Source organism: Alosa alosa, chromosome 20 (genome assembly GCF_017589495.1).
Source record: "Alosa alosa isolate M-15738 ecotype Scorff River chromosome 20, AALO_Geno_1.1, whole genome shotgun sequence".
Classification (NCBI taxonomy): domain Eukaryota; kingdom Metazoa; phylum Chordata; class Actinopteri; order Clupeiformes; family Clupeidae; genus Alosa; species Alosa alosa.
The window spans coordinates 5,309,712-5,337,432 of record NC_063208.1 but is presented as its reverse complement, the minus strand read 5'-3'; the positions used below and the strand labels follow the sequence as shown (position 1 = coordinate 5,337,432).

At 45.9% G+C, this 27,721-nt stretch overlaps 1 protein-coding gene and 1 long non-coding RNA gene across 4 annotated transcripts in view; both read right to left on the bottom strand.

The window, feature by feature from the left end:
• Nucleotides 1-158: 158 nt before the first annotated feature.
• LOC125285083 lies at nt 159-27,346 on the bottom strand. 2 transcript variants are annotated; one of them, XR_007191980.1, is made up of 2 exons: nt 26,689-27,346; nt 159-671 (listed from the first exon to the last, which is right to left on the bottom strand). It is a non-coding gene; the product is annotated as an uncharacterized LOC125285083 (long non-coding RNA). The 2 variants fall into 2 exon arrangements; XR_007191979.1 differs by lacking the exon at nt 26,689-27,346 and adding an exon at nt 26,425-26,677.
• ptp4a2b (protein tyrosine phosphatase 4A2b) overlaps nt 159-27,721 on the bottom strand; it is a 31,554-nt gene continuing 3,991 nt past the window's right edge. The window contains exons 2-7 of one of the 2 annotated variants that reach the window (XM_048229319.1): nt 9,966-10,386; nt 9,317-9,477; nt 9,004-9,096; nt 4,024-4,154; nt 2,254-2,328; nt 159-1,733 (exon numbers count right to left, since the gene is read on the bottom strand). In XM_048229319.1, the coding sequence (XP_048085276.1) occupies nt 1,622-1,733; nt 2,254-2,328; nt 4,024-4,154; nt 9,004-9,096; nt 9,317-9,412 (507 nt within the window). In that variant the 5' untranslated portion in view covers nt 9,413-9,477; nt 9,966-10,386 and the 3' untranslated portion in view covers nt 159-1,621. The remainder of the gene's footprint in view (nt 1,734-2,253; nt 2,329-4,023; nt 4,155-9,003; nt 9,097-9,316; nt 9,478-9,965; nt 10,387-27,721) is intronic. The other variant, XM_048229318.1, reaches the window with a different exon arrangement.

Sequence of the window (27,721 nt, the reverse complement as noted above, 5' to 3'; positions counted from 1 at the left end):
GTGCTTGTACTCTGCACAATGACAAAGTTGAATCTAATCGAAACATCTATAACATCTGCATATAGGCTTCAACATGCTTGGGCTAAACACACACACACACAAACAGTCAAACAGTCAAAAGTCAGTCGAAGATTTACTGAATAACAGACTCAAGCTTGAACAGTTTATATTCATTTATTTTAAAACCAAGACAAAGTAAGGGGGTAAAGGTTCGGAGGAAATTATACAAAATAAATCTTGAACTGATCACCCCTTACACACGGCATGGCTGCAGCAACCTTCCTTCAGTGACTGTGGGCTGAACAGTAGGGTCACAGTGAGACTGTGTGTGTGTGTGTGTGTGTGTGTGTGTGGGTTGACGATTACCTTTTTAAAACAGGAGTGAACAGCCATGATAAGTGAGCAAGTACCTTAACCAACCAAGCCTCCTCCTGTGCGATTTTCATTGGTGTGTGTGCACGTGTAAGTCCCTGTGTGTTTGTCTGAGTGTGTGTGTGTGTGTGTGCGCGTGTAGGACGGTCCCAGGGGTGAGGCCTGCCTTCTTTAAGCTGGACTGAATATTGCACTCCCCAGAAATTCAGAAAACAAAACTGAAAACATGGTTGTTTAAAAGAAGAGATAACAGATAAGTCAGTGTGTGTGTGTGTGTGTGTGTGTGTGTGTGTGTGTGTCTTCGAGTGTGAAGGGTCTCTGGCCCCTACCCAACTCCAGGCAGAGATTAATTAAACAGAATAAATACAGAGAATATATGTCAAGCCCATCCGAAACCCCCCAAAATTACAGAGGGAAATTCCCAGAAGATGGGGGGGGGGGGGAAAGAAAGAAAGAAAGAAAGAAAGAAAGAAAGAAAGAGAGAAAGAGAGAAAGAGAGAAGAAAGTTACTGCATTTGAATGGAACCTGTTCAGTTTCTTTGTGTTCGTGCAATAACACCCATGCCCATCCTACAGTCACTTTGACCAAAACAACTTGAGTTTGTGTAAGAAGGCTTCAAAACAAAATTTTAAAAGTACATAAGTCTGGCCCATGAATAATCATACCAATAATGTTATTAATAAAAATCATTAATATCATTACAATTTCACATGTATAAATCTCTATTACCACTGGTTCATTTAAACAACATTTCTCATGTAGAATAAAAAACAAAAATAAAAAAGGCTATCCCATGATTAGATCAGGGGAAAGGGTGGGTGGTGTGTGGGGGTATAAAAAAAAAAAAAGATCAGGAGGGATTTTAGCCTGCGATTGGCTCACAGGCCAACAGGAAGTGAGATTCTAAGCCCGTGATTGGTGCACAGGTAACCAGGAGGTGGGCCTAATCGGTGTGCTTTGACCTCTAGCTCTGAAATCATACAGCTGGTGTGTTGTACAGGCCTATGTCCTGCACACAGTCCTGTCCTCCGTTAACCGCTCCTCGCTGTCCAGTATCAAGACAAACACAATCACCACAACATTTACGCTTTGCTGACTCCGCTCGGCTTCTGTCCCTACATAGCAAATATTTTGTTTTTCTTTTTTTTTTTGTATCGGTTCGAGTTTGGTTTCTTCTTCTTCTTTGTCGTCGTCTTCTGCTTGCTAAAAAAAGGTATGGTGTTGGGCGCGGAACGCTCCGGCGGCGGTCTACTGGATGCAGCAGTTGTGGCCGTTGGAGTCCTTGAAGCGCAGGCGCATCTTGGGCCGGTACTTCTCCAGGTAAAGAAGCTGCTTGGAGTTGAAGGCTCCACGTCTCTTCCTAGTTAGGAAGGAGAGAGAGAGAGAGAGAGAGAGAGAGAGAGAGAGAGAGAGAGAGAGAGAGAAAGAAAGAAAGAAAGAGAGAAGAGAAAGAAAGAAAGAAAGAAAGAAAGAGAGAGAGAGAGAGAGAGAGTGTGTGTGCACACAGAGAGAGAATGCTGAACATCTTTTGTATGTGTGATGGAAAGTCATTTGTGCACATGGGCAGCCCTGTGCTGCGTTTCAATAGTGTTCTTATAAAACTACAGTTGTTAAATGAAAGGTAGTCCTTCTGTTCTCCTAGTTACCAATAACACAATTTTCATCTTGTAAACTGTACTTCTGTAGTTCTTCTGAACTAAACTAAGAGAGGCTATTCCCATTTTAAGAAATGGACTACCAGACACTTACATGAGAAAAAGGACGGAGAGCTACTTACAGTCCTCTGAACGTGGCTGAGATATAGTCTTATGAATTGATAAACTTTCAGCAACTAGTCGGAGTCTCTCTGAAACTGATAGCTATTAGTCGGCGATACTTACTGCCTTATGAACTGGACAGCATCCTCGTACTTCATCCCACACTCAATTAAGGCTAAGGCCACCAGCACGGGAGCTCTGAGAGAGAGAGAGAGAGAGAGAGAGAGAGAGAGAGAGAGAGAGAGAGAGAGAGAGAGAGAGAGAGAGAGAGAGAGAGAGAGAGAGAGAGAGAGAGAGAGAGAGAGAGAGAGAGAGAGAGAGAGAGAGAGAGCCACAGCCTCACCACCTCCTGATTCATAACGGAGAGGAGGGGAGGAAACATAAGCATGTTATCTTTCATTTATGCACAGATCTCATAGGACCGGCACGAGGGAGAGACGGTGACCCCTAAAAACCAGCACTTGAGACCAAGCCAACAAAAGTGCTCCACTCCTCTCGGTTCCTCTCCCTTCCCCCGGGGTCAGGGAGTTCAGTACTCGAATGAGAGGCCGGCGCTGACGCGTCAGATACAGCTGTGTCGTTTTGAAAGCTGTACTTCCTACTTTTGAGATGTAAAGCTTCTGAAAAGCTTATTTGACTGCGAGTGAGGTTAACTGGGGTGCCGTGCACTGCGTGTGTGTGAGCGAGGTTGGCAGTGGTGCGATGTATGTGTGAGAACTACGTGTGCAAAAGTGGAACTGCTTTGCACCTTTCAGAGAAGAGAGGCTGGTGACAAATTTTCTCGCTCACACACCCACCCCACAAAAGTGTGGCGGCGCAATTGTCACAGCTGTGAAGGCCCACACACATACACTCAGCCAAACTGCTGGCTTCTTTAAAACACTTCTGCCTCAATTGCCTGCAAGGCCAGATCTCAATCTCTCGCTCTGTGTGTGTGTGTGGGCGTGTGCGTGTGTCCATCTTGTAGTTCTAGCGAGTATACTATAGGCTCCTTATATTCAGTGTGCATCGAAGCAGAATTTACATTGCAGATGAGCATCTGACGAAACCATGTGTGATCACACACACACACACACCTGTTTGTGTGTAATCTACAGTAGTTATACGTGCAGAGTGAAGCGTCTGCTAAAAAACACCAAATTGACCGCCACACAAAGAAGTTGAAAGTTTCAGATGTTGCATAGAAACGTATTGCTTGCTGGCTTACACTTTCAATGAAGTTCCACTGCGACAGCGAACAAACTGTTCACGGCATGATATGAAAGACGTAATTCATAGTTCAAAACCTGTTGCCAGGGTCATTATATTTTTGCAGCGGTCAGTATCGCAAAGATCCTTAATTACTGACCAAGATAGCGCAATGTCAATCGTTTGCTCCGCTTCAACCGTCTTATTATAGGCTACAACATTATTGGATCTCCGAACATTAGGAAGGCCCGTTTATTAGGAAGGACCCAATATCAGAAAGGCCGGTTCATTAGGAAGGCCCCAACATTTTAATGGAACTTGCGCAGCGGGCACATGTGTCTGTCAAAGTGTACATCTTGGTGGTGTAACGCAGTGGTTCTTAAACTTTTTGTCTGGCAACCCCCCAAAAAACATGGGCCAAGTCTCGCGACCCCCTTCTCTATAATCGGTGGAATTTGATTTTGAAATGTTGCGAGATGGGCATTGTAGGCAAATGCAGAAAATGTTTTCTGTCATAGGTAGGCTATGTCAACACCAAAGGCATTATGTCAATGGCAGCCTTTGACTAAAAACCTTTAGAAAAAAAGTCTTTAATTCAGACTGCAAATCATTTCGCGACCCCTCCAAAACTTCTGGCGACCCCCAGTTTAAGAACCACTGGTGCAACGCACGTCTAGATCTGAAGGCATCTGTGATGCGACTCACCTGCCCAGTCCGGCCACGCAGTGGACAGCGATGCAGCACCCAGGTTCCTCCCTGAACTTGGTCTTCAACAGGTTCAGCCAATCATCTACGATCTGGGTGGGGGGAGGGGCTCCATCATCAAAGGGCCAGTCCTATGGAAAGCCCAAGGGGACAAAACAAAAGGGATCAGACTGACTGAGGTATTTGAGTAAGAGTTCTGCTGTGACAGGAATGAGGCTAAGGGGGACAAGAGGCGATGTGTGTGTGAGCAGGTCTGATCTGTTTTCACAGGCGTTTGAGATCAGTGTGATATAGTGTGTGTCCACGGGGCCTTATCCGCACGGTCTATGGTTACAGGCAACACACCCAGAGAGCAGCATGGGAGACGAGAGCGCAGAGTTCTCACGGAGAGCAGGAGTGAAGTGGGCCACTGCAAACCATGTGAGAACTGACCTCTACACTCTGCCCAACACACACACGCTCTCGCAGCCCCTCCTGTAGGTGTGTGTGGATCGTGTGTGTGGGGGCATGTGTGTGTGTTCTCCCCTCCTGCAGCTGAGAAGAGAGGGTTGACTGAGACAGAGGAAATGAGGGGAATACAATAAGGAAATCCAAGGAGAGAGAGAGAGAGAGAGAGAGAGAGAGAGAGAGAGAGAGAGAGAGAGAGAGAGAGAGAGAGAGAGAGAGAGAGAGAGAGACAAAAGAGTTACTAAGAGTGTGTATGAAAGAGACAGAGGAAGAATAGAGGAAAGTGAGTGTGAAAGAGATGGAGAGAAAGAGAGAGGGATGGGTGGACTAAGATGGAGAGATCAGCATGCCAGGAGGGGAGGAGGGGAGGAGGTGTGAAAGAAAAAGGGCTATGAGGTTCAGGAGGCATGACGCACAGGGCTAATGTTCTCTCTCTGTGGAGAACACAGTGTTTCCCATCAGTGCACACACACCAGCACCAACCAGACAGACAGACAGGCAGGCAAACAAACAAATAGCCCAATAGCACCTGTTAGCAACTTAGTTGGTTGGCAATGTGAAATTGCATTGCAACCAACAAAGTTGCTAACTTAAGTTAGCGACTATGCTTTTGGGAAGCCATGCACCCCCGACTAGGGTAGGCTACTGAACAGTACCTTTTTTTAAATTGGACCAATCAAATTACATTGGTACTATAGAGTACCGATTCCCCTGAGATCACCCAGTGCCACATTATTTATTTATATATATATATATATATATATATATATATATATATATATATATATATATATATATATATATATATATATATATATATATATATATATATATATATATATATATATATATATATATACTCATGTCACACAGAAGAGATTTTAGACACGAGTAAAATGTTTTCCTAAACTCGCTAAGTTATACTATGGTAGCAGTTTGCTGCACTCAGTTGATGGGAGAGCTGAGCAGCTTTTCTCTAAAGCAAGTCTGGTACTAACATGTTAAACAATGACAACATATGTGTTTTCCAACTCAGTGGCGGCACACAGTTTAAGTCACACATTGTGGGTCACCAGTGCGGTAAGAAACGACAATGGTGGATTGTGTGTGAAATGAAGGATGCAGTGTATAATTAAAGACATGCCCTACTTTTAGATTTGTGTGTAGAGTTGGGGCGATATGTCCTGAAGTTACAAAAGCTTGGACCAGCGCCACTACCAGAGCTGCCATCGGGCCCACATAGACGTGTGAGGTTGGCACAATTGGTGGCTGACCCAGAGAATATGCTTCGCTAGGGGCTTGTGCAAGTATGCGTGTGCACACAGAGAGAGAGAGAGAGAGAGAGAGAGAGAGAGAGAGAGAGAGAGAGAGAGAGAGAGAGAGAGAGAGAGAGAGAGAGAGAGAGAGAGAGAGAGAGAGAGAGAGAGAGAGAGAGAGAGAGAGAGAGAACACAGCAGGTGGGAGGGCTTGGAGTTCTGCTAAGCTTGTCTCACAGCCGGCTAGAACAGGTTCTCTTTCACTCACACACTCAAAAACCACAAGGCTCAGGCACACTCACACTCTTTTCATTCCCCTTTTCTCACACACACGCAGTCCCACAAGAAGTATTCCTCTCTGAAGCGGAGAGGTGAGGACCGTGTCCTCCTCAGACAGCCACACACAGACACACACACACACACCTTCTCTGTGGAGTGCCTGTTGTGATGTTGACACACAGGATTAAAAGAGCTCCGTGGGCGATCGCCTGGTTGTGTGTGTGTGTGTGTGTGTGTGTGTGTGTGTGTGTGTGTGTGTGTGTGTGTGTGTGTGTGTGTGTGCGTGTGTGTCCTCAGCACTAATCGTCCCTGGGCCCCAAGCGGCTTGGACGAACACCACCACCTCACAAGATGGTCTGTTCCCCACACACACACACACACACTGCAGTAGGGAGTCCGTCTCTATGAAGGCATTGCACCCAGATGAATTGGGTTGGTCTGTGTGTGTGTGTGTGTTCGTCTCCCTTATACTCTGTGTGTGTGTTTGTCTCCTTCCCTTGAAAACTCCTCACTTTCAGTGATCTGTGATCAGTGTGTGTGTATGTATCCACAGTGCCAATTCTTCTAGGAAAAGGTGTCTCCTACCCTTGAAAACTCCTCAATGTCATTGCTCAGTGATCAGTGTGTGTGTGTGTGTGTGTGTGTGTGTGTGTGTGTGTGTGTGTGCGTGCACAGTGCCAATTCTTCTAGGAAAAGGTGTGGGCCTCTGGAAAAAAAAACCTGAATCCTCAGCTTGCTCCCTCCTCCCCACTTAGTCTGGTCTTAACCAGCTCAAGGGTGAAGGGAGTTCAACACACACACAGATCACTGAAAGTGAGGAGTTTTCAAGGGTAGGAGACAAACACACACACAGTATAAGGGAGAAGAACACACACACACAGACCAACCCAATTCATCTGGGTGCAATGCCTTCATAGAGACAGACTCCCTACTGCATTGTGTGTGTGTGTGTGTGTGTGTGTGTGTGTGTGTGTGTGTGTGTGTGTGTGTGTGTGTGTGTGTGTGTGTGTATCCACGGTGCCAATTCTTCTAGGAAAAGGTGTGGGCCTCTGGGGAAAGAAACCTGAATCCTCGGCTTGCTCCCTCCTCCCCACTCAGGCTACGTCTACACGAAACCGCCGGGTGAATTTTCTCTTACCGCTTTCACACCTTTAACGACACCGGTAAAGAAAAAACTTGCGTGCACACACAGAGGTGTAACCGGCTAAATGTGCTGTAGTGCATATGCCAGACCAGTCGGTGGCGCCGCTGTGCAGAAGCTTCACGTTTAATTTGCGTGAATTGCGTAGAAGAAAACATTGTTGAAACAGTTTGTTAAGCAGTCGCATGAAATAAGGAGACTACAGACAATTCGGTTTTCAATTCAACTCTTAAACTAATAAAGTTCATTTTCAAGGTATGTGACTGCTATGTGGAATTTCAAATGCTTAGCCTACGCATTGCATTAGGTCTGAGCACCACTGGAGAAAACACTAACATGCAGTAGGCTAATGTTTAACTAAGTTAAGCTAACGTGTGCTTCTAACTTAGCCACTAAAGGCTGATGGGCTACATTGTGCACATAAATCATGACCGGGGAAAGAAAAACATTTTAATATGATAAATAAATGGTTTAGTTTGTTTTGACAAGCAGCGTGTCGGGTCGAGTGCCGTGGCTGAGTTGAGAGGTGGGGCTATGTCGTCATAAAGTTGCTGGCTTCGCACCTACAGGCGTCTACACGGCGAAAGTTAGCCGGTGGTTTCAAAAGTTCCCACTTCGGAAGCCGGTTTCAAAAGCTATCGGTTTCAGTCTCCTAAACTGCCGGCGTCGTGTGCAAGGCATAACCGTTAACAAAACCTCACCGGTTTCACAAAAACCGGCGTCGTGTAAACAGCACCTTAGTCTGGTCTTAACCAGCTCAAGGGTGAAGGGAGTTCAACACACACACAGATCACTGAAAGTGAGGAGTTTTCAAGGGTAGGAGACACACACACACACACACACACACACACACACAGTATAAGGGAGAAGAACACACACACACAGACCAACCCAAATCATCTGGGTGCAATGCCTTCATAGAGACAGACTCCCTACTGCAGTGTGTTTGTGTGTCTGTGTATCCACAGTGCCAATTCTTCTAGGAAAAGGTGTGGGCCTCTGAAAAAAAAAAGCCTGAATCCTCAGCTTGCTCCCTCCTCCCCACTTAGTCTGGTCTTAACCAGCTCAAGGGTGTAGGGAGTTCAACACACACACACACACACACACACAGTGAGGGACACCCAACATGCAATATGACCTCTGACTCCACTCTGGTATTATAGATTACTACCGTTTTAACTTTGACCAGGTGTGCGTGTGTATGTGGGTGTACGTGCGCCAGAGCAAGTGAAAGAAAAAAAGGTCAATCACTCAGAGGTCAAAAGGAAGGACCGATTCACTCTGAGGACTAACAGACATTTGCTCGTCCCCCAGAGGTTAAGATTAGTGTAACGTTTCACTTCTCCGATGGTTATTCTGCAGCTGAATTTCATCACCATTCCCTGGCCTCTGGTCAATACATCACTGTAAAAGTCTCTTCCTGTCTGAATGTGGTTTCTTCCAAGCGAGTCTGTGGTGGGTGGTGCCAGTTGTCTTCAAACAAATAAAACAAAACGGTGCATTGGTTCCGTCTACTCAGACACAGAGAGAACGCAAACATGTTTGCTTGCTTGTTTGTTTGTTTGTTTGTTTGTTTGTTTGTTTACTAACTCACTCTTTTAGTTTCTTGAGGCAGTCTGGGTTGGCAAGGAATGAGTGAATGGATCTCTAATAATATATTATTCTTGAATAAAAAATTGCTGAATAGAGAGAACTAGCCAGTCGGCAGAGGAGAGGAGGAGGAGGAAGGAGGTGGAGGAGGAGGTGGAGGAGGAAGAGGAGGAGCAGGAGAAAGGAGGTGGAGGAAGAGGAGGAGGTGGAGGAGGAAGAGGAGGAAGTGGAGGAGGAGGAAGAGGATGAAGAGGCACAGATTCTTACCAGGACCGTGATTCCGGCCATCTCCACAGGGGCTTTGTCATAGGTGGCATCACACACTCTCACCAGCGTCTTCACTTCAAACTTCTTCAGTTCCTAAACACACACACACAGAGGGTCAAAACACATTGGCAATCACAGTCACACTACAATGTTGTTAAACATAGGGTTGGGGGGTGTGTGTACCTCTAAACTTGTTGAGTGTAGAGGTGTGTGGCGTAAAGTTGGTGGGGTTGTGTGTGTGTGTACCTCTGAACTTGTTTGAGCGTAGAGTTGTTGGGGTAGTGTTTGTTTGTGTGTTTGTTTGTGTGTTTACCTCTGTGAACTTGTTGAGTGTAGAGTTGGTGGGGTTGTGTGTGATGAGGAATTTCATCCCATCGTAGGAGATCTCTACTGCTGCCGGGCGGTTCATGTTGGCCAGACGTCTTGAAACAATTACAGCACAGACACACACTCTTCACTTTCACAGTCCTGAACCTACACACACACACACACAGTTGCTTTAACTGCTCTGAGACTTAATGCACTGACTTACAACTGATAATAATGATAAAACTAAAAACAAAAACAAAACAAAAAACACAGACTTTTACAGAGGGTTTTGGCTCAGAAGTCAGAGAGAACTTTCCAATAAAATAATAATTTACAGAAAACCCAACACAAGAGAACAGTGTGGGTGGGGGGGCACTAGGGTCAAACTCAAGAAAGGGGATTCAACATATGACACACACACACACAGCAAGGAGATGACACATCTCCTTGTGTGTTTAAAAACAAAAAAACAAAACTTACAAAATAAAATATATGAGGGCTACGCTACTCCACAGTGTTCCAACGGAGAACAAAATGATTACAGAACACAACAAAAATCACACAAACACACACACACAAACATATAAAACAAAATGGAGGGAGGCGAGGGGAGACTACAGTAGAGGCATCCGAGGAGAGTGCTGGAGCTTTACCCCATTCAGGAGCGGTGAGGAAGACAGGCTAGTCCGAGAAATCACTGCAGGAGCAGACGAGCGTCCGATGGGTGTCTGGCGCAGAGCCGCGCGGTGCAGAGTGCTAGAGAACTCTGGAAGGAGGGGGCGGGGTCACAGGGTTCGGACGAGGTCAAGGCTGTGGAGGAGCGGGCCACCGAGAAGAGAGACTGAGCGAGAGAGGGAGGAAGAGAGAGAGAGCGAGAGAGAGAGATGGGGTGGCAGTGAGGAGGAAGGCCCAGTGTGTTGGCAGGCGGTGCAGTCAGGGGGGCTTGTGGGTAGCGTAGTCTTTCGGGGGGCTCTCGGTTCACTTGTCCACGAAGGCGAGGTGCTGTGCCTGGCAGAAGTCTCCACTCACGCTCCCAAACGCCATATAGGGGCAACCCCACTCAACACAGAAGCTCTGCAGAGAGAAGGAGAGATGGAGGGAGAGAGATGGAGGGAGAGAGGGATAGAGAGAGATGGAGGGAGAGAGATGGATGGAGAGAGATGGAGGGAGAGAGGGATAGAGAGAGATGGAGGGAGAGAGATGGAGGAAGAGAGATGGAGGAAGAGAGAGGGATCTCCACTCAAGCTCTAACGCTCTCTGGGGAGCAACCCACTCTTTCCCTGAAGAGAGAGAGATGGAGAGGGAGAAGATGGAGGGAGAGAGGATAGAGAGAGATGGAGAGAGAGAAAGATGGAGAGAGAGGAGAGAGGAGAGAGAGAGAGAGAGGGAGAGAGATGGAAGAGAGATGGAGGAAGAGATGGAGAAGAGGAGGATAGAGAGATGGAGGGAGAGAGGGAGAGAGAGGGAGAGAGAGAGATGGAGGGAGAGAGATGGAGGAAGAGAGGGATAGAGAGATGGATGGAGAGATGGAGGGAGGGAGGGAGGGGAGAGAGAGAGAGAGAGAGAGAGAGAGAGAGAGAGAGAGAGAGAGAGAGAGAGAGAGAGAGAGAGAGAGAGAGAGAGAGAGAGAGAGAGAGAGAGAGAGAGAGGAGTTTGATCAATATGGAGGTCTCAAATAAGCTGAATTATACTAAACTAGGCACATAATATCCCATAATATAAAACACAAACAGAAATGTAATGAAATCAAAACAAACAAATGAACAAGTCAAGTCCTGTAATCGTCTGGGTTTCTCACAACAGGCAGGAAGGAAGAGTTCAAGTCCTGTAATCGCCTGGGTTTCAAACAGGCAGGAAGGAAGAGTTCAAGTCCTGTAATCGTCTGGGTTTCTCACAACAGGCAGGAAGGAAGAGTTCAAGTCCTGTAATCGTCTGGGTTTCTCACAACAGGCAGGAAGGAAGAGTTCAAGTCCTGTAATCGTCTGGGTTTCTCACAACAGGCAGGAAGGAAGAGTTCAAGTCCTGTAATCGTCTGGGTTTCTCACAACAGGCAGGCAGGAAGGAAGAGTTCACATTGACAGAGCAGCTCTCGCTTTTAGCCCCTTCATGTCTCTGGCACTTCTACCTGTGTGTGGCCTAGACAACAACGCACTTCATTCAGAACCAGACATACACACACACACAAAGGTTCCATACAGTAAGGCGCACTTCAAACGGACGAGCCGACAGAATGCTTACACTCTCCCAGGCGTCAGATCTCCCCACTGGGGCCCAGGGCTGTGTGTGTGTTAATCCTAGTGCTTTTTATCTTCAACTCGTCTCCCATGTCAGACCAGCCCACAGAGTGGAGGCATCAATCACATATCTTTTCATTTTCAACCCGTGGAAGAAGAGGCTACAGCGCACACACACACCTGTCTCGCCCATCTCAGATTTAAACCCTGGTCATGGTGACTAGGCCTACAGCCCTCCACTATTGCCCCATAGCCACTAGGGCAGGGGTGACAGAATGACAGAAAAAACTGCCATGCTACTAAATCCACCAAACACACACCGTACATCTTCTGCCGTGCAGCGTCCGTGCCAGCACACTGGGCAGTGTCCGCCCGTGCGCGTGCGTGCGTGTCCACTTTGGGCCCTGTTTAGGACAGTCACAAGGTGAAGATTAGAGGGTAAGCGGCGCTTCAAAGGCAGACGCACACACACACTCCCACGGGGCCCCTCTTTACGTGCCAAGCACTAACCCGAGCGCAGACACACACACACACACACACACACACACACACACACACACACACACACACACACACACACACTTCAAAGTAACCCAGCCGTCTTGGGCTGCATGACTCAGTCAACCGCCACAGCTCTGAGGCCTCCATGACAGACAGCACTGAGACATCACACTTAAGTCTCAGTCCATCATTATCTCCCATTCACGCTCACTCTCCCTCATACACACAAACACACACACAGACATCTGATAAGATTCCACAGAAAACAGCTCTACAGTTGTCCAAGACATCAACAATCACTCGTTTTCCAAGGAAACTAATCAACCAACAGTAGCAGAGGGAGTGTGTGTGTGTGTGTGCCATGCCAAATTATAGAGCACAAGGAGTAAAAATGCAGTCCTGTCAGTCCCAAACACACGGTTTTTAGCTGCTGAAAACTTTCAGGCTCCCACAAAACAGGCCATACAGGAGGAGAACCATAAGGCTCTTTTTGTCTCTCGCTCACTCTCTCTCTCACACACACACTCACACTTCAACGTGTCTGCATTTAAAGTGCATAACATATGTAGATTCATTAGAGCTGACGCATTCATAACAGAACATTCACTGATACCAAGATTCCTGACTCAAACACAGACACAGACACACACACACTCATTTGGAATTCCCGGGGAACACGGTGCACAGCAGCACAAAGAGATCGGCTGGGCAAATTACTTAGATTACGCAGATTATAGATGACTCACTAAGACACTGGCTGAATCACAGCACCTGCTGACAACCCTCTACTTAACACACACACACACACACACACACCTTCTCCTCTCTTACACTCATCACACCACTGTCTAATTCTCTGTGAACAAGACCTTAATGCACCTGATAACACTGTTTTTCTCAACACACACACACACACTTTTACTTTCTCAAATACACATACACACTGATTTATTCTCTGCAAAGGAGTCTCTAAGGTTCTTTTAGCAAAGAGAAGGTTAAAATGGCCCTCAGTAGCTGTCCTGATAAGCACTCCAAGGAATGTGTGTGTGTGTGTGTGTGTGTGTGTGTGTGTGTGCGTCTTCCACACGGTGGAGTTTAAGCTCATGCACTTTTCACTAAAAGCAAGTATTCTTATTCCGCCGCAGTAGTGACCTTTAAAAAGCTAGATAACTAGATCGTCCCTCCTCTGAGAACCTTTGTTGCGACTTCAGAGCGCCTGTTAACTTTGGTTCAAGAGGTGATTCCTGGTTCTCACACACACACTCCACACCTAAAGGGGAGGGGGCTGGGCATTCATCCATTTCACTCCACCAGAGATGGATGAAAAAACAAAACTCACTAGAACTCAATGCAAAGAAACTTTGCCCCTTCACTGAACTCTTCGCAAGATGAGTGTGTACATGCACACACACACACACACACACACAGTCACAGAAGACCAGCTGTGCAGAGGGAGTGGGCGTGATGTAGACTGGGTGATGGGTCACAAACTTTTGTCTCTCTCACACTCTCACTCACACACACACACACACACACACAGATAACACACATAATTCTTTCCAAGCACAGTGACATTCTTTCCCTCTCCTTCACCCTCACACACACGTTTCTCATATCTCCAACTGGTACTCTGCGCTCTTAATCGGGTTGATAGTGCTTGGATCAGAGAAAAGCATGTGGAAAGGGACACACACACACACGATTCAGGAGGTCACAGAGTAACAGGTTAGCATTGCTTGTTCCCTTTATCTCACAGACACGTAAGTACCTTCTTTTGTATACACTTTCGTGCACGCACGCACGCACACACACACAGGGATGTAACGGTATTAAAATTTAACCTCACGGTTATAGTAACCAAAATGATCACGGTTTTCGGTATTATCACGGTATTTCTAAAAGTGTGTTCAAAGCACTGATAGGCCTACACAAGCTGAAATAGTTTCAAAAAGTGTCCCGTTCACTTTTTTCTTCATGTTTAATTGGCTATGTGCTTATAGCTTAAATTGCCCTACCATTACTTGGAGTTTGCTATTTCTGTTATTTGAATGCAATGAGTGAGACCAAAGTAAGCGTTCAAAATACAACTTTAGGCTACTGTATTCTCCTGATAACGTGAGTAGAATGGATTTAATGTGGACGTGAACACAAAAAGACGCCGCAGAGTGGCTACATGATACAGTGCACATTTTGCGGTGAAAAAGTTCCGACTTTTAAAATCAGGCGTAGCCTAATCCAAATCGTAGTTAAAACGATCAATTAGACAACAGAATCAGTCGGGTACCAGTTTTGTTCCATTGTACCAGGCCTACTGTATGTCAAAAGCAGGCTCGGATGAAGCTGGGAAGGATTAAACACACGGTTTCCACACCACGGTAATCAACAGTGATAATCATGATGTTTGAAATGAAAACGGTAATTATTATAGTCAACATTTTTATCGCGGTTTACCATTATACTGGTAATCGTTACATCCCTCCACACACACACTCTTCAAGCTGCTACCACATCTCCCTTACACTGTCTATTTGCAAGTGTGTGTGTGTGTGTGTCCGGCTACAGGAACAGCGGCTCAGAGCAGGGTGAGGGCAGGTCACCTGACGAAAAGGAAGGCCATCTGCAGTGAGAAAAGGGAAGTACCTTTCAGTATCCGTGTGATAGGATTACAGGCCTGTTATCAGCACCTATGAGGAAGTGTGTGTGTGTGTGTGTGTGTGTGTGTGTGTGTGTGTGTGTGTGTGTGTGTGTGTGTGTAGGAAATTAAAAGCACACTCATAAAGATAACTGGAACTCAAATGAGGTGTTTTCTTCCTTGACAGGATTAACAGGTCAATGCACAGTCTTTGACCTTGAATGACAGGACAGCTAATGAGCCAATGAGTCACCATAAACCCCAGCCTGAAGGATGGATTCTCACAATACGGCCAAAGGGGTAAATGAATCATCAAATCAAATCAACACACTTCAGATAGCTCTGTGAAATGTGAACTATGTCCCAGTGTGCTTAGACTGCAGTAATGAGCATGCAGGTGCCACACCTGGGCTTTTGCCCTTCAGAAGCACATTGAAGATTTAAGAAAAAAAAAAAAAAAAAAAAAAAAAAAAAAAAGATGGATTCTCACCATACCAGTAAATTAATCATCAATCAAATCAACATGCTTCAGATAGCTCTGAGCAATGGGACACAGGCCCGGTCCTTGGCTGTTTACACTAATAGTCTTGCTTTCCCTCTTCAGAACCAGTGTTTCCCATACATTGACTTATTTGTGGCGGCCCACCACAATATCAACATTGACCACTACACAATGATTTTTCCAGGTTGTACTAAATTGTGCTTAAATCTGGTTAGCATCATAGCCATGCTGCGCTAATCTGTTAAAAACTGTTGCATTCAAGTTGATTCTGTAAACATGCCACCACAAATAGAATTCAATTCTGTGCGAAACACTTGAGAACCATTTCCATTGAAAATTTAAGGAAGAAAAAAAAAAAAGCCATGATGTACATTGTTGTATATTGTTGTATATTGTGCCACACACACACACACTGAAACACAGGCATTTACGCACACACACACACACACACACAAACACTGGCATTTAGAAACACAGGCATTTACGCACACACACTGAAACACAGGCATTTACGCACACACACTGAAACACAGGCATTTACGCACACACACTGAAACACAGGCATTTACGCACACACACTGAAACACAGGCATTTACGCACACACACTGAAACACAGGCATTTACGCACACACACTGAAACACAGGCATTTTCGCACACACACACACTGAAACACTGGCATTTACGCACACACGCACACACACTGAAACACTGACGAGACGACAGGCACCCATGACCACAGACTCCACCTATTAACCTACTTTGGTGCTCTCGCACCCACAATAATTATACAGTGTACAAACACACACACACACAAAATATTGACAAACAATACTGTGTGCATGACACATTTACTAGCACATAAACCCACAACCTGTTCTCTCAATTCACACAGACAGCATTAAACACACACACACACACACACACACACAGGAACTTCCCTATAGGTTCTCTTTGAGCCTGCAGTAAACACCGCACCCTTCTAGCATGACAAACATCCACCCACACATTTATAGAACTCAAGAATCTGCTCCCCCTACAGCCATCTTAAAAACACGCACACACACATATCTTTCAGGCTTCAGCCTACATTTTAAGGGCACCTTAGAAACTGGCTTTGTGTTGCACTGTGTGTGTGTGTAAGGTATGCCCATCAATATCTGCACATGATCTACTCATTATCTCTCTGAATAGGATGACATTTTACCGTGAAAGAGATTCTTTCATCACCACAAACATTTATGTTTCCATCTGGGTACCGTATTTGCCGGACTATAAGTTGCATTTATTTAGAAATGTATTTCACAAAATCCAAAACCAAAAACAGAGACTATGTAACTGGACTATTGAGCCCAAAATGAATAATGTTAATGAAGATGAAGGAGTGAAGGCAGCCAAGAGGAGGGCCAGAAGGTCTAATTGTAAAGATTCACTGAAAGAAAATGCCATGTGGTACACCAACATTTAGCTAAAATGTTGAGAACACAATGCAATCAAGCATTTTGGGCAATGTGGAGTCACAAGCTGGCAGCAGATTAAATGCTCACGAGAGAGAAATAGACGGTTTTAAAAGGACGTGACCAAATCGCAAACCAGGCGATCGGCCTATAGGCCCGACAGTAATTGTAAAGCAATTTACAAAAGATTCACTGAACAAAAATGTTGATGTGGTACATGAATATTTAGCTAAAAATGTAGAGAATGCAATGCCCACGAGAGAGAAAAAGATGCGGTTTTAAGAAGACAGACCGGTTTTAATAGGACGTGCAGACCAAAGCTGCAGCAAGCAGGTGATCTTTAGAAATGTATTTCACAAAATCCAAGACCAAGAACAGACAGATGTAATTGGACACAGAGGCCAAATAAATATGCGCATTTAAAATCCGGGCCTAAATTTCAGCACGGGATTGCGGGTATTGCGCATAAGTTATTAAGTTTTGAGCATAATAATAAAAGTCCCACACCTCCATCATAATGAGAGAAATTCCCACACATGTTACAGCGCTGTCTGATAACGTTAATCCAGTAATGGAGTCCTGAAAGCGTGACTATTGACTGCACGGACCAACTCTGACTTAAATTGAACCCCATGCACACACGAGCGCACAGGACCACTTTGCGGGTGCCCCTCTCTCCCTCTCTCTCTCTCACCGCTGAAGTCAAATTATAGCCTAGGAGGTGCTTCTACATCAACTGCGATCGACAGGAAAGGAAAACAAACGTTTAGCGATCAGGAACCGTCAGGAATTTTGCGAACACAGAAGCATGACAGCCTAACACGAGAGAACATGGATGTGTTCTCCATTTGAGGAACGTTATAATCGATTGCGGACGTGAACAGACAGATACAGACACGGAGCGCATAGTAGGCATACTTTCCCTTTCTAGTATGTGTATTCATTATGTGAAATATAATTAGTAGCAAAACAGTGATCAAATATTAGCCTACATGGCAGTGAGTTTTGTTTTCAAATGTTTTCATGCATGTCTAGATTCCGGGTGAGGAATGTTTAGGAGACAGACTATCGTAAATCCTCAAATCCTTATGGCGAGTCTTTTATTTAGCACCTTTATTTGGGGCATGGCTTGTACTGTTTGATATTGCTAAATATCGGGACAGATGACCACCGTATTTGACGGTTCATGTATGAAGTGTCGGGATTTCCATCCGCTTATTGCAAGATAAGGCATCCGCTTTCATTTATTCATGGGACTTGTGTTGAAATGGAAGCCTTATTCCGTATAGCCAAAGAGGCCAACCAACAATATAAAATATTAAGAAGAGCTCTTTTAGGAGTTAAATTTAAACAAAATTATTACTGGCCTTTATTTGTCCGAATCTGAGGCCCGGCTATAAATAGAATCCCGGCCATAATTTGATTATTTAGGTGCACAGTGTGCTTCAGGCATAGCGCTACCACTAATCTCTGACTGAAAGTGCACAGAACTTGTGCATTTGAGAGCGCTCTCTCGCACTAGACAGTAATGTTTCATGTAGGGTTCATGTCAGTTAATATGAATTAACATTTAAAAACATGTTCAATTATATATTTTTTTCATATACAAGTCGCACCTGACTATAAGTCGCAGGGCCAGCCAAACTATGAAAAAAAGTGTGACTTAGAGTCCGGAAAATACGGTATGTACCCAAGGTAGTGACTTACTCGTGTGTGTGTGTGTGTGTGTGTGTGTGTGTTAGGGGCCGTCTTCACAACGCTTCTTAGCAACTTAACAACTCCACATGACGCTGGTTTTTGAAACCGGTGAATTTATATTATCGGTTAGGCCTTGCATGTACATGAAGGGTTCCTACATATTTTGCATTTCAAAATTCCATACTTTTTCCATACCCTTGTTTCTTTTTTCCATACTTATCCAGACCTGGAAATTACTAAAAATCAAATTCCATACTTTTCCAGGTTTTCCATACTGCGTAGGAACCCTGTACATGAAGCCAGCATTTTAGGAGGCTGTAAAAGAGTTTTTGTAACCGGGTTCCGAAGTGGGATTTTTTGAAACTGCCGGTTAACTTTTGCCCTGTAGACGGCAAAGCCGGTCATTTTATGACGACATAGCAGCACCCCTCAAATCAGCCACTGCATTCAATCGGACACGCTCATCGTCAGAACAAACCAAACCATTTGTTTGTCATTAAAATGTGTTTTTCTTTCCCTTGTCATGATTTATGCGCACAAGGTATCAGCCTTTTGGGGCTAAGAAGCACACAGTTAGCTTCACTTTAATCATTAGCTTACTACGACCTATGACTAACACATGTTACTGTTTTCTCCAGTGTAACATGCTCTATACCAGACCTAATGCAAACCGTTAAAACATTTTAATTTCCACATAGCGGTCACATTCCTTGAAAATGGACTATTAGTTTAACAGTTGAATTGAAAACCAAATTGTCTGTAGTCTCCTAATTTCATGCGACTGATTTAAAGCAACACCAAAGAGTTTTTTGTACCTTAAAATAATGTTTCCAAAATCGTTTCAGAGGTTCATCAACTTGTAACAGGGTGAACGACACTTCTGCATCCGCTTCGCAGCCCTCTATCGGCTATAACCGCGCTATGCAAGTTTGCCAGATCGGGTAGCGGATCTGTAGTTCGATGGAATGAGACATAAGAAACTACAAATTTGACTTGCGTTTGATGTCGCAATACATCGTACATCATGCAACATATTCTACCTTGTCTGTGGACATTGTTATTTGCAAAGCCGGTGCTGGATAAACAAATACCGTGCGTGCTACAGAGGAAAAGTGCTTTGGTGTTGCTTTAACAAACTGCTTTTAAATGCAAATTAAATGTGAAGCCTCTGCACAGCAGTCACGGCGCCATCCACTGGTCTGGCATATGCACTACAGCACTTTTAGCCGCTTTTACCTCTGTGAGTGCGCCATCCACTGGTCTGGCATATGGACTACAGAAAATTCACCCGGTTTCGTGTAGACGTAGCCTCAGTTCATTCAACACACACACACACACACACAGTGGGTGGGGGCAAGGGGAGGTCAGAGATAAGAGGGGAGTGTCTCTGTGTGTGTGTGGGTGTTTGTGTGCGTGTTTCCACAGTCTGAAGTCTTTTAGCTATGGTTCACGTGTAGTGAGGTCATCATGACACCTGCTCTCAAGTGCTTTCTTTATGTGTGTGAAGGCATGTGTGTGTGTTGTACATATATTTACTTTAAATTAGTTAAAATAGAGGATATTCCCACTGGGCATTATGGCATATGGTCTTCAGCAACTGCAGGTGATTACTGGTCTATGCTTGCGGTGTGTGTGTGTGTGTGACAGTCAGGTCTTGCCATGACATCAACCGTCAGGTTCCAAGAAGGACCCATTCATCAGGTGTCTAGCTGCCACGGTTACGCCTCTAACACAGAGGTCACACGAGAGAAACACAGCAACAGTATACATGTACACACACACACACCTGTGGGCAGATAACACCAGCTGCTCAAGTCTCTTAGAAACACTAAGTGCTGAGCAAACATTGCAAGAAGTCTCATTCATTCGTCCTTATCTCCCTCACACATACAAAACACATACATACACACACACCTGTTTTCTCCATGAGTGTTTGTGAAAGTCTCAAAAACAGGACAAGCTGGGACATCTCCTAATGCCACCTGAAGACGACCGAGAGAGAGCAAGAGAGAGTGTATTCCTGGCTGTTTATGTGCATGTCAGGCGCATTCCTCCTCAACCAGTGTTTCCCATACATTGACTTATTTGTGGCGGCCCACCACAATATCAACATTGATTTTCCAGGTTGTACTAAATTGTGCTTAAATCTGGTTAGCATCATAACCACGTTGCGCTAATTTGCTAAAAACTGTTGCATTCAAGTTAATTCTGCAAACCTACCACCACAAATAGAATTTAATTCTGTGGGAAACACTGTCAACAGGCATCCAAGCACACCTTCACCACTCCCTCCCAGGATTTACACACACACACACACACACACACACACACACACCTCCTGCTTCCGTTTCCCATCAATCCGCTATGGATAGTTTCCATCCGTCGTCTTTATCAGTCTGTAGGTGTATCTATTGCCCGACATAAATTCTCAGCTGGGTTAAAGTTCACTAAACCTGAAGTTGATTGTGCAAGCAGGCGACACATTCCCAACACGCACATTGCATCTTCACTTGCGTTGGCATTTGAACACAAGAGAGTGGAACCTTACTGTGAGCTTGAAGGCTTTTGGTGTGAAACTGTTAATAAGCACATAGACACCATCCCACAGCCCATGCCGCTGGCAAAGCGGCGGCGCTAGCTGGGCTGGGCTAGGCTAGCATGCGTAGCCTGAAAAGTCTGTGGGTTCATTAGGTTCTTCGTTCCAACCCCTCCACAAAAACAATCTGCGTGTTACATTTTGCATAATCCTGACGACAGACAGACAGACAGCAGTATTTCCCATACATTGACTAATCTGTGGCGGGGCGCCACGAAATAAAAACCAGCCGCCACACATAAATATTCTGTTTAATTTAATTCAAATTAAATATAAGATCAAATCCTTGCATTGCCATTGAGCTGCGTTTTTTTTAGGATTGTTGTTGCCACATAGAAGCATTGCATAGAAGACGTCTGGCTAAATGGCTATTAAATCCGCTTAGCATCGTGACCATGCTGCGCAAATTTGTTCAAAACTGCTGCATTGAAGTTAACTCTGCTAAGATCTTATCACAACATAGTAGGCTACATTGAAGAGACTAAACTAAGTTATGCAATCAAGCAGTATCTCAAAGCTAACATTAGAATACTGTTTGGATGTCAAATTTAGCATGCTTAGCCTACTTACAGCTGCTTGTCAATTTCGTTGAAGGGCTCATTTTATTGACTCGGACACTGAATGTTTGCAAAATCCTGATGTAAATGGAAAAGTGTTTTCCAAAATTCAAAAGTGCTTGTCCCAAGGAGAAGTACGAACCTTTATTTTAACATGTAGAAAAAGTTATGAATTGCATCCACACATCAGCAGTGACAGGCACTCAATTAGACCTATACACCCCCTTGTCCAAGTCAGCTACCGCCACAAATTGAATCCAATTCTGTGGGAAACACTGGACAGTCAGGCAGACAGACAGCTTGGTAGAGGTTAAAAAACTGTGGTGCAGACTTGAGCCCTGTCCAATCAGAGATAAGTAAGTGGTTCCCAGAATGGGCGGCCCTAGCTGTTATAAAATGCAGCTTCAACAGTGCGGGGGGACCTGGAGACCTAAGAGCCCAGAGGCCCAAAGGGGTGTGTGTGTGTGTGTACGCTGCTGATGATGTATGCCATCTCTGAGTTAATCACTAACTCTACAAAGGGTATCCCAGTGTCGGCCTCTCTCACCTGGTCTCTCTCTTTTTAATCAGTCTGAGAGTTCCAGAAGCCTCTTTTCTCTTTTTTTTAAACTCTGTGTGCCCGCATAGGCAGAGGATTCTGGGAAGTCAGGAGACATGAGAAGAGAAACGCAATTCTGTGAAAAGACTTTCTTGGAAAGGGAGGAGGTGAACGTGTGTGAACGTGTGTGTGTGAGAGAGAGAATATGTTAGAGAAGTATACACTAACACACACACACACAGCGCTATGTGATAGGGGAGCGCTGGTGTGATTGAGATAGAGGTAGCCCAGTGTGAGTGAAAACCAACAGACAAGCAGACGGGCAGCACAGAGGTCAGCGAGGTTAAAGGAGTGTGCATGAGTGTAGTGTGTGTGTGTGTGTGTGTGTGTGTGTGGCGTGGTCACTACTGTGGGGGTTGGCAGCAGGGTGGGTACTGGTCCTAGCCAACCAGCGGCAGCCGAACAGAAAACAGACCGCTTCAGGCTGTGGCCAGCCAGGCCTGGTCCAAATCCCCAAAATAAACTCTGCCGTGCGTAAATGAGTTAATGAGTCTCACACGCTGCGTGCGTGCGTGTGTGTGGGGTTCACTCACACACACACACACACACCTGCGGCGCTGCATGCCTGTACCTCACACATTCCTGAGGTCGCCTGGTTGCATTCTTCTAACATGGCTGGCCTCGAGCATCCTCCATGGATACAGGGTCATTGCCATAGCAACACAAAAGGCCATGGAGGCCACTCTCTGGGCAATTCTGCTGCTCCCATTGAACTCAGTGCCGAGAGGCCTTTTCATGACTCCAAATGTACTTCTCTAGGCCTCTTCTTAGCCTAGTTATTCGACCTATGATAATTATGGAATCTATTTCTATGCACATCCATCCAAGGCCATGGCCAATTTGTTGTTTAGTATATTTTGCACATTGTTCATGCTGCATAGTAGACTGGATATGTGTGTGTGTGTGTGTGTGTGTGTGTGTGTGTGTGTGTGTGTGTGTGTGTGTGTGTGTGTGTCTCCTTTTCTGGATTGAGAAGCCTGCTGCTTCTGAGGAACAGACTGGGGCATCAACGCATCACATGATACCTTCACACTCTAACGCACTTGCACATATACACACACACACACACACACACACACACACACACTTCCAAAATGCAAGTGTGGGCGACTTCTCACACACAATGACGCCGTTATCAAACGGGGTATACGGGGGTATACGGGGTCAGCCACTGAGATCAAAGCTGCTTCATAAGAGACACAGACACGTCAATCCTGCCTTATTGATAGCCATCCAAAGTGGAGACGTTGCCACTCCACCGGTCAGCTCAGGGGCTCTTATTTAAAACAGAAAAGCCCAGAGGGGTGGGGGGGTGTGTACAGTGTGTGTGTGTGTGCGCGTGCGCACGTGTATCCGTCCTCTTAGCCTTCAGTGCCTGACTGTACATTTGCAAGTCAAAAGCCTGATTATTCAAAGCATGGGGAGATCTGACACACAGACAGACATGTGTGTGTGTGTGTGTGTGTGTGTGTCTGTCCTGCGGTGGGATGCTACGGCCCACTTTAAATATGACCACAGGACGAGCTCGAGTTACATCATCTGTGTCAGGTGTTGGGATGAAAAACAAAATCAACCAACCTCAAAGCCAGCATCACCAAATGAAAACACTGGTGGCAAAAGCTGCTGAACGCTTCAACATTCACAGTGCCGTCAACTGCGTTCAGTTTCTTCACGAGACGGAACAACGAATCGTGATTTGGGATCCAGGTCCAGCCATAGTGTGGGGAAAGAGCTGTCCATTTATCTTTAACCAGTTGCCTTCCCTACACCCCCCCGCCTCCCACACACACACCAGATTACATATTCACTTTAACCAGTTGCCTCTCTCCCTGTGGGCATGAGAAGTTCCACACACAGTCCACTTTCGCAATTCCATATTTCCTTATGGGAAAACAATGGTCGCCGTGTAGGTAACCATGGCAAACACACACACGGCCCTCTCTTCGTCAGGGTTAAGCGCGTGAGCTCTGAGAGGCTCTCGGTTGGCACTGGTTGTACTTTTGGTCGGAACACTAAGCACAGATAAATCATCTCCCCAGCTTAAGGCTTTTGTGTCGGGAGAGCGTCACTGTTTGGGGCACTGCCTGCAGAGAGAGACAGAGAGAGGAAGAGAGAGAGAGAGAGAAAGAGTGTAAGGGAGAGAAAGAGAGGAAGAGAGAAAGAAAGAGAGAGAAAGAGAGTAAGGGAGAGAAAGAGAGGGAGAGAGAAAAAGAAAAAAAAGAGAAAGAATAAAAGAGAGAGAGAGAGAGAAACACGGACACGAGACAAGGTTGGCACGCGCCCAGAGGATGCTGATATGCGAGAGTGTGTGTGACTGGTGACCCTGGCAGCCTGATGGCAGTGACGCTCGATAGCCCTGGCCCACGGGGGTTAATGCCAGCGGGTCGATAAGCCACACCATGAGCCCAACACACACACACAAAATTGGGCAATAACAGGTTAATGGTTTTAGCTTCATGCCATAGCTAAGAATCACACTTGTGAAATAGACTCCTGATAGGTAGGAGAGAGAGAGAGAGAGAGAGAGAGAGAGAGAGAGAGAGAGAGAGAGAGAGAGAGAGAGAGAGAGAGAGAGAGAGAGAGAGAGAGAGAGAGAGAGAGAGAGAGAGAGAGAGAGAGAGAGAGAGAGAGAGAGAGCAGATGAGGAGAGAAGAGCAGCGTGAGGGCCGTCTCTTCATGTTCAGGCATCCTGCCAGCGGCAGCAGGACCTCAGTGGCCATCACCATAATGGCTGCTCCACATTTGGCAGTCATCTGGTCTATTTATTGTCCACCGTTTATCCTCCACTTGGGCAATGTTGTCATGTAGCCATGGCGATAATAGTTAAGTGAGTAAGACGTACAGAGACAAAAGATGAGAGACCCAGACACAGCTTACGGCCAGCGGCTCGCCCAAATCCCTCCGACGGGCAGACCAGCACTTACCGGCAAAGCCAAGAGGGCCGGTGTGGGGTAGGGTGACACCAGGATGATCGACACACACACGCAGAGAGGGTTGTTAAACAGACACTAATCGCTGGTCACCAATCTAATTCGGGCCCTTGCGAAGGTCAATCAGGGAGCCTGCACACAGGACAGGTGGCAATGGCACAGGGTGCCACAGGTCTCCACGGCGATGCCAGGCCAAGACTGGCATTTGGGGCAACAGACATCTGGCATCTGAGTCTCAAGGTGTGCCACACACCCACACGATTAAAGTTAATTGAGAAAGATCTTACTTAGCTCCTCATATACAAATAGCTAAAAGCCTCCATCATATTGATTACAGTGATGACGACAATAAAGCAAATCAAAGTGTGATACATTTAATTTTAAATAGTGACATTTCATTTTGAATTATATTAATTTACAGGCTCATATTTTTTCCGCAAATGTTCATTTGTGTAACATGTAGTAACCAAATATCAACAGCCAAAACAAATCATAACAAACCTCAAGAAATGAGGTGGGAAATCGGCACCTCGTGGGTACAGGTGGAGCCGTAGGTCTCAAGTGGTCATTTAAATCCAATTCCTGAATAACCCTGAGCCTGTCTACCATTCTGGCTCTTCATTAGCACGTTTAAATGAACCTGAGGTGAACTAGCAGAGGCAGTGCAGTGAGCGGTGGTGGTGCAGCAGGGCTATACGGAGGCTGTGTGTGTGTGTGTGTGTGTGTGTGTGGTACAGAAAGCTTAATATGGGCAGTTAGGCTCACAGCCCAGGAACTGGAGATGTCGGGGCTCTTCGGTCAAACAGGACCCCAGAGGACACAGGAAATGGACAGGGAATCTTTAATGCAGGCCAAAGCCAAACCCAACACAGTGGTGTGTGTGCGCTCGTGTGTGTGTGTGTGTATATGTGTGTGTATGTGTGTGTATGCGTGCGTGTGTTCGTGCGTGTGTGGATACCACTTAACAAGCCAATTTATCAGCTTGTTTCCCTCGAGTAAAGTTAGGGTTAGTTGTTTCCCTTGAGTAACGTCAGGTAGGGAGTGAGACACAAAGAGCTCCAGAGACAGTAGAGAGGATAGAAGCACAAAGAGCTCCAGAGACAGAGAGGAAAGAGCTCCAGAGACAGAGAGGAAAGAGCTCCAGAGACAGAGAGGAAAGAGCTCCAGAGACAGTAGAGAGGAAAGAGCTCCAGAGACAGTAGAGAAGAAAGAAGCACAAAAGGCGAAAGACTGAGCTCTGCAATCTATAGGCCGTTTATTTGTCTTGTTCTGACTGCAGCTGAGGACACAACCACAGAAACAGGCGCAACGTACCCACTTCCTCTCACAGTGTCAAGTGGGTGCCAGGCCTACAAGAGCTTCCTGTAGACAAACATCAGCTTGAAAACACAGTCATGCCCTTACACACGTGTGTGTGTGTGTGTGTGTGTGTGTGGCAGCCCAGCTACAACCTCCCGCTGACAGGGTCGTGATGCGAGCAGATGTCGCTTTTGACAGGGACGGCTCGCCTGTCGACGGAATCCCTGTTGCCACGGTGATCCGCATCACAGGCAGACACAGGCTCCTGCAGGGCTAAGGGGCTGGAGATGGGGCCTTTAAAAGGCTGCAGTGGGGGCTCTACAAATATTTAAGAAGGCAAGCTGAGAGAGACAGTAGGATGGGTCACACGTACGTGTGTGTGTGTGTGTGTGTGTGTGGGAACAGAGGCCATCACTGGATGGATTTGAACTCTCCACTTAAATCATCGGCAGGACACAAAGCAAGCAAACATTAAAAAAAATAAACAAATAATAATACAAATAATAAACTGCTGGCTCATCATCCCCAGAGGCATGAGAAACTAAAAAAGGTTGACAACAACGCACCCGATATCACGCGGCAGAAGAGGAAGCTAGCCTATGCAGGTCTTTAGGGCAACTCCAATATAATATATAACAATAGCCTGCCAGCACTGGCATGCAAACGATAGAGACTGTAAAAGAGGATATTCACACTCTCTCCGACACACACACACACACACACACACAGGACGTGGTGGGGACAAGGAGCACCGAGTAAGCCAGCGTGGCAGCCGGGTTCCATAAGCGGAGCCTTTACACACACACACACACACACACGAGTGAGAGAGAAGAATAAATAACTGCAGCAGTCTGTCTGGGATTCTCCCTCACCCTCCATCACACACACACACACACACACACACACACACACACACACACTCAGTCTGCTCCAGCAGCAGAACTCAATGACCCCACAGCCGTGGTCTCACAAAGCTATGAGGAAGAGCACAAAGGAAAAGGAGAAAAAGCACCAGTGAGCGAGAGAGTGTGTGTGTGTGTGTGTGTGTGTGTGTGTGTGAGAGAGAGAGAGAGACAAAGACTTCACCAGACGTAACCCTCTCCTCCATAGCCATAAGTCACTTCTCAGCATGCAAAGTTACACTGTCCAAAGCTGGGCTGAGGACATCTTTATAATCAATATACAAGAGTAAAAGAGAGAGAGACACACACACACACAAATCTGAATGGTTGTCCAGACAATCCCAACCAGGCACCAGGGCTGTGTGTGAAGTGCGTGTCGGACACGAGCACGCAGGACTCTCGTGGTATGGACACTTCGTCACAGAGCTCGAGGCGTGCACACACATACACACCCACACACGTCCCCCCCAGTGCATGCTGGGAGATGAGGCCACAGCAACTGGC